Source organism: Propithecus coquereli, unplaced genomic scaffold (genome assembly GCF_000956105.1).
Source record: "Propithecus coquereli isolate 6110/MARCELLA unplaced genomic scaffold, Pcoq_1.0 Scaffold168, whole genome shotgun sequence".
In the NCBI taxonomy this organism is placed as follows: domain Eukaryota; kingdom Metazoa; phylum Chordata; class Mammalia; order Primates; family Indriidae; genus Propithecus; species Propithecus coquereli.
The window spans coordinates 3,535,631-3,543,504 of record NW_012141413.1 but is presented as its reverse complement, the minus strand read 5'-3'; the positions used below and the strand labels follow the sequence as shown (position 1 = coordinate 3,543,504).

General features: G+C 40.1%; 1 protein-coding gene across 1 annotated transcript in view; it reads left to right on the top strand.

The window, feature by feature from the left end:
• The window catches only part of LOC105808124 (zinc finger protein 98-like), a 59,206-nt gene extending 55,995 nt beyond the window's left edge, over positions 1-3,211 (top strand). Inside the window, exons 6-7 of the mRNA XM_012641685.1 lie at positions 1,490-2,428; positions 2,849-3,211. Of these exons, the coding sequence (XP_012497139.1) occupies positions 1,490-2,428; positions 2,849-3,211 (1,302 nt within the window). The remainder of the gene's footprint in view (positions 1-1,489; positions 2,429-2,848) is intronic.
• Positions 3,212-7,874: the final 4,663 nt, after the last annotated feature.

The following is a 7,874-nucleotide window of genomic DNA, read 5'->3' as shown; positions in this document are numbered from 1 at the left end:
GGCCTCCCAGAATGCTAGGTTTACTTCTTTTGTTTTTTAGACAGAGTCTTGCTCTGTTGCAAGAGTGCCACTAGGCTAGAGTGCCGTGGTGTCAGCCTAGCTCACAGCAACCTCAAACTGCTGGGCTAAAGCAATCCTCCTGTCTCAGCCTCCTGAGTAACGGGGACTATAGGTGTGTGCCACCATACCCAGCTAAATTTTTTCTATTTTTAGTAGAGACAGTGTCTTGCTCTTGCTCAGGTTGGTCTCGAACTCCTCACTTTAAGCAATCCTTCTTCCTCGGCCTCCCAGAATGCTAGGATTACAGGCATGAGCCACCGTGCCCAGACAGTAATCTCGATTTCTTTTTGCATTGTTTTCCTCCTTTTATTTTTTTTGTCTGTGTTCTTATTTACCTGATTGAGCATCTTTAAGATAGATATTTTAAATTCTTTTTAAATTACTTCATAGATATTCACTTCTTAGGATTGCATGAATATTTTTGTCTTTTTATTGGACTTTATTTCCTCGTTTTTTTTTTTTTTTGATGTCTTGTGATTTTTGTTGGAATTTTAGTCATTTAAAAACACTTACCTGTTCCATCCTTTATGGAATGGCTTTGACCAGGGCAAATTTGGTACCACACAGCCACAGCAGACATTCTGGGCACTTCTTCAAACTGTTGGCAGAATGTGTCTTCTTTTGAGTACTCTGTGATTTTTCCCATTAAAAAGGTTTGCCTGTGTCTTCTTAAGAGCCCTTAATCTACATTAAGGTAAAGACCTTCTGTGATCAATTTTATATATTCTGCAGTCTCTCTGTTGCTGTAATAGTTATTCATCTTTGTTCTCACTTGACTCAACATCTCTTTAAACTCTATCTGCATTTCTTTTTAGCACTCCATATTAAAAGAAGCAATAAGAAGTCTTTGAAAAGCCCCAAAGAAACCCAGGACTTTGGTAATAGAATTGCATTAAGTGTTCAGCCAGATATTTCTGAAGCTCAGAGATTTAAGAAGGAAGACAATAATTCTAAATGTGATCAATTTTATGGGTCCTTTGTTAAAACTTTATTATGCTTCCACCAAAAAATAATACCATCTTGTGCCAAAATCTACAAATGTGATCAGTATGATAAGGTATGTACTCAGTCATCATTGCTTAATCAATTTCAAAGAATAGATAATTGGGAAAAATATTACATATCCAATAAAGCTTTGATGTCCTTTATCGAGGATTCTACCCTAAATAATTACCAGGATATTGACATTGATGAGAAAAATTATCAATGCAATAAACCTGAAAAGACCTTGAACCAAGACTCATACTGTAGAAAATATCAGAAAGTTCATTATCCAGAGATCCAGTACAAATCTAAAAAATGTGAGAAAGTCTTTCATCAATGTTTAAAACTTTTTAGCCATGAAAATATCTGTGTTCAAGAGTATTCCTGCAAATATAGTGAATGTGTAGAAGCTTTAACTGAGTCAGGGAAACATTCTCAACATCAGGGAATTAATATTGGAGAAAACCCATACAGGTATAAACTCTATAAATGTAATGAATGTGGCAAAACCTTCAAGCGTTGTTCACGCCTTACTCAACATCAGAGAATTCATACCAAAGAGAAATCCCACAAATGTAAAGAATGTGGCAAAGCCTTTAACCATAGGTCACGCCTTACTGAACATCAGAGAATTCATACGGGAGAGAAACCCTATAAATGTAAAGAATGTGGCAAAGTCTTTACTTGTAATTCACACCTTACTCAACATCAGAGAATTCATACTGGAGAGAAACCCTACCAATGTAAAGAATGTGGTAAAACCTTTAACCGTAGTTCACATCTTACTCAACATCAGAGAATTCATACCGGAGAGAAACCCTACAAATGTAAAGAATGTGACATATCTTTTACTCAGTTTTCAGTCCTTAGACAACATCAGAGAATTCATACTGGAGAAAAACCCTACAAATGTGAAGAATGTGCCATGTCCTTTTCCCAGTTGGCAAGCCTCAGACAACATCAGGGAATTCATAGTGGAGTGAAACCTCACAAATGTAACGAATGTGGGAAAGCCTTTAACCGTAATTCACGCCTTATTCAACATCAGAGAATTCATACTGGAGAGAAACCCTACAAATGTCAAGAATGTGGTTTTTCCTTTACTCAGTTTTCAAACCTTAGACAACATCAGAGAATTCATACTGGAGAAAAACCCTACAAATGTGAGGAATGTGGCATATTCTTTACCCAGTCATCAAGCCTCAGACAACATCAGAGAATTCATGCTGGAGTGAAAGCCCACCAGTGTAAAGAATGTGGCAAAGCCTTTCACCGAAGTTCACGCCTTACTCAACATCAGAGAATTCATACCGGAGAAAAACCCTACAAATGTGAAGAATGTGGTATATGCTTTACCCAGTCTTCAAGCCTTAAACACCATCAGGTATCTCATACTGGAGTGAAACCCCACAAATGTAAAGAATGTGGCAAAGCCTTTAACCGTAGTTCACACCTTAGTGAACATCATAAAATTCATACTGGAGAAAAACCCTACAAATGTAAAGAATGTGGTGTGTCCTTTACTTACTTTTCAATCCTTACACGACATCAAAGAATTCATACTGGAGAAAAACCCTTCAAATGTGAAGAATGTGGCATGTCCTTTACCCAGTCGGCAAGCCTCAGACAACATCAGGTAATTCATACTGGAGAGAAACCCTACAAATGTGAAGAATGTGGCAAAGCATTTAGCCGTACTTCACACCTTAGTGAACATCATAAAATTCATACTGGAGAGAAACCCTACAAATGTAAAGAATGTGGTGCGTCCTTTACTTACTTTTCATTCCTTACGCGACATCAGAGAATTCATACTGGAGAAAAACCCTTCAAATGTGAAGAATGTGGCATGTCCTTTACCCAGTCGGCAAGCCTCAGACAACATCAGGTAATTCATACTGGAGAGAAACCCTACAAATGTGAAGAATGTGGCAAAGCTTTTAGCCGTACTTCACCCCTTACTCAACATCAGAGAATTCACACTGGAGAGAAACCCTTCAAATGTCAAGAATGTGGCATGTCCTTTACCCAGTCTGCAAGCCTCGGACAACATCAGAGAACTCATACTGGAGAGAAACCCTACAAATGTGAAGAATGTGGCAAAGCTTTTACCTGTATTTCACACCTTACTCAACATCAGATAATTCATACTACAGAAACCCTATAGATGTAATACATGTGAAAAGAGTTTTTTTTATTTTTTTGAGACAGAGTCTCACTGTGTTGCCCGGGCTAGAGTGCCATGGCATCATCCTAGCTCACAGCAACCTCAAACTCCTGGGCTCGAGCGATCCTTCTGCCTCTGCCTCCCGAGTAGCTGGGACTACAGGCATGTGCCATCATGCCCAGCTAATTTTTTCTATGTATTTTTAGTTGTCCAATTAATTTCTTTCTAATTTTTAGTAGAGACGGGGTCTCGCTCTTGCTCAGGCTGGTCTCGAACTCCTGAGCTCAAACAATCGCCCGCCTCGGCCTCCCAGAGAGCTAGGATTACAGGCGTGAGCCACCACGCCCGGCCGTGAAAAGAGTTTTATATAAAATATACAACTTTTAAATTACCAGAGCATTCATGGGCAAAGAAACTTTACAGGTGCAATAAACATGGGGAAGTATTTAACCAAAATTTAAGTCTAAGTGCATCAGAGGATTCACTCAAGTAAAAACTAAAGCACACTTTCAGATTTTACATTAAGCTAGAATATTGTAGAGAATAATGCAAAGCCAAAGCAATTAGATAATTTATCTGATCACATTTTTCAAAAGAACAAGAACATTGACGTTTGGACAGGTATAATTATATTTCATTGGTACTTTATGTTGACAGTGTTTGAAATTCTTCAAAAGCAGATATTATTGATGTAATTCAATTCTCAAATTAGTTGCTGCTATGCCTTAATCCCTCATGTTTATATGAAAATATGTGGGCTGTTCTTTCTGCATCAGAGCTATGAGAAGTGATTCAATATTAGGTGACTATGGTTAGTATCAATTTTTCCATGAAAGCTCTATGACAAATGCAAAATACATTAAGAATATATAATGAAAGATGCTTTTTTAATTAGGATTATACAACGATATATGTGAGCACATGGTATAGATTCAGGACATTTTTCTTCTGTATTAAACTAAGAGAAACATTATGAATTTTCAAAATAAATCATTTTGTCAATTGCTACTTAAGTAGGAAAAAACTGGCCAGTTAGTTAAAATACTGACATCTCTACATTAAATTTGTTTCTCACTTATAGTAGAATGAAATAGAAATCTTGAGTATTATGTGATGTGACAGAGGACATAAACATTTTGAATGCTGTTTCATGTGATATAAATAAAAACATCTTCACAGATATCAGAGGAAAGTGAAGATAACTCCTGTCTGAAAGGTTGTCTATGTATTCCAATCAATGTGCACTAAATAATTAGCCTTAGTCTTTAAAATTGAAGAAAGCATTGCTCTAAGATCACGATATTAGACAAAATATAATGCTTCTTTAGTGCTTCTGACTGTATTTTGACCAGGGAGCAAAATGATTTACTTAGCCTGATTTGCTTAGGTTAATTAATTTGATTAATAAAACTAAATGTTTTAACACTGGTATAGAATGAAGAAATATTACCCTGCCACTAATGTTAAGCTATCTTATTATGTCCAAGATTGTGGTTAATAGATGAAAATAATGTACTATTTGGTAACACATTGGAATAAATTCTCTAGTAATCTCTTATTCCTGAGGACTTAAACTTCCAATAAATTGCACAATACTGTTTTCATAGTTAGCATTTTGTGTCCTTTTCTCCTTTTTGTAACTATGGAGGTATTAATGATGGTTATAGTAAAGACAATATAGGACTGTAATTCAAAGCCATGCCTTTACATTCTAAATCACTATTCATAAAATTTTACTAAATATATTTCTTCGCATATGGCTCTTTTCTGGGCCAATGAACACATAGAAGTTGTTTTGATTTACATTGAATGCAATATACAAATATGTCAAACTGAAAGTAAACTTTGTGTAAGAGAACTACAGAGGAAGAAATGCATGGGTGTGTACCTATCTTCAGAAGGAAATGGAAGTAGTGGATCAAAACAGATAATTTCAGAAGAGTTGATGATTTAGTGGCAAACTAGGCCTTAGAAATTCTTAAAGCAAGCTTAGTTTCTGTATTGTACATTAAATTTATTTCTCACAAATGTCACGTCTCCGGTGTGCAAAATCTCCCCATGTGAATCCTGTCCTTTTCACTTGTTGCCTATTCAATTAGAGTAATTGTGTGATTTTCTTGCCCTTCATATTGTTGAGTATAGATGGACTGTCACATGCTGACACTTTCAGCTGGAGCAGCTTCTGCCCTTCCAGCTGCACAAAACAGCAGGATAGAGTGTCCAACTGCATCTCTTCAGTTTCAAAGTTATCCACAAAGCTAACTGTTAACATGGATGTGGAAGTTTTCATACCCTTTTCTAACTGTATTTTTTTTATCTAGCTTTTGTACCTTCACCTTAGCTGCTAATGATGCTTCTGCGGCCACTTGCAAAGCTCCTCATGATGGGCAGTCCACCACTGATGCCACATGGTGACGTTCCTTACCCTAGGAGGTAATGCAGTTTTCTCCTAAGTAGTTCTCTGGGTACTCAGGCATTTTAAGGACATCCTTGTACTAACTTAGTAGTTCACAGGCATCTGACAAATTGGACACCACCACCCCAAATAGATGAGGAACACTCCAGATTTTCCACTCCAATACTTCTTCCTTTTGCCCATACTTTGGTTACTGGACTTGTCCTGGGTACCTCACCAATTGTTCTGTAAAAGGACCATACGTGGAAAGTGGTGCCCAAATGCAGAAGGAGCCGTGAAACCAAAGAAAGAGGCAGGCAAATTGAGGTTGTCAGTAGAGGGTGATTTATTGGAGTATTTATGAACAGGAGCATGGTCATGTGTAGCCACAAGACAGGTAGATTGCCGTGGTGTTATATCCCAGATATAGAGCTTATATAGTATAAGAAAATCATATACATGTTAATGTGCAGGACAATTAAAGTTGACCTTCCAGGAAAAGGCAAAAGTGCCAATACTATCTACATCATGGCCTGTACTTTGTGTGATAAAATCAAGGTTGTTTTGACCTAAGGGTAGGATTTACACTTTGTGTTCTTGCACAAGGAACAGTTGATAAAGTAGAAATCTGAGAGGCATTCCCAGAGCAGGGGCTAATGATTAGTCAACATGGTGTATTAGCATCCAGGAGGGAGCTGCTTTGGTTGGCCTCCACCAAGCCCCTCTCCTGTCCCACGGAGCCCTTGGGCTTCAGAGGAGCCCAGTGGAAACTCTCCTCCAGGCAGTTTAGATCCATTTGGTTCTCAAATAAAAGGGAATTGAACTTGCACACCTCCCATTATTCCCAAATTTATTCTTCCTTGTTTCCCCTCTTCACAGAAAAAATTCCAGAAAATTAAAAAATCTTCACAAAAGAAAACACATGAAGCAGGATCTGCTCATCAAGGAAAAGTGGAGGATGGGAGGTGGGAAGCAAGTATTTCAGGGTGGGGGGCAGAGAAAGGGGTGAGGTTTGAGGAGGTTAGGGGTCAGGGGTGTTCGTGTGTGTTTACCTTTTCACCGAGTTTACTTGAAAATCATAAAATCACTAGTCATTTCTAGTCTGGACTAACGGGAAGGGAGGTGTGTTCATCCATGGGCAGTTTACAAGTGTGGTGACAAGAGGCCCTGGTAATGGGGTGTGGGGATTCCAGCTGGGCTGCTCAGCAGGGGCAGGAACTGGCAGAGTGACAGGTCCCTGGCTCCAGTGCTGCTCCATCCTGTGGTCAAGTAGCTTTCTCCAGGCTGTTGGGTAGATGCAGAGGGGCTCACTTCCTTCTCCAGATCAGCCCAGCAATTTCTCAGGAAACCAAACCCTTTCTGCTTCTGCCTGCACTGCACCTCTGCAGGGGGGACTCCCTGCCTGCACTAGGGATGGGGATGGCAGAGGAACCCTGTGAGACAGGGGGTTCCATCCAGTGGGTGTACATAGGACAGACACGTGTTTGCTGCAACTCCCACTCTGCTCCTTTGCAGACACTGCAAATCAACATAGTCACAGGATGCTGAGCCCAGAGCCCAGTTAGCAGTGACATGTGCTCCAGATGGCTTGTGAGAAGGACATGGGGGACTCATGCATTCCTAGTGGGTCCTTCCTGACCAGACCTCAAAACCTTCCATGTAAATGAGGAAGCAAAGTGTCACCACCAGTTACTCTGAGAAGACCCTGGCTTATCAGTCAGAGATGGCAACTTTAGGTCACCACATTCTGAATGGAGGAAGAGTCAATTCTGTGCAAACTTCCATCATTAGACTCATGAAGCCTTTAAAATGGCCTCACACTCTGTTTGTGGGCAGAGATTCCATTCCAGTGAGGCTGGGACGGGCAGAAACCACTCAACTAGGCCTCCCAAGACACCCTGTCCCACTTCCTGCATAGCTGGGCTCTGTTGGGGACATGGCTAAGCATAGAGAGACCAGAAGGTGGGACCCTGGTCAGTGGTGGTGCTGGGTGTGGGGTGGAGCCAGGCTCTCCTGGGGGGCCCTGAGCAAGTCAGTGCCCTCTATGGGCCTCTGTTTCCTCATCTGGAAAATGTAGGGATGGTGATCAGGCTGTGCCGGCCTCACAGAGTAGAAGCGAGGTTCAAGAGAGGAAAGGAAACTGAGGGTGCTTGTGCTTGATTCTTAGAGGGGTTATGGTCAGAACAATGGTGACAGGTATATGACAGTCCTCAGGAGACCCTGTGAGGCAGGTGTGGTTTCCATGGCACTTTCCAGGTGAGGGACAGT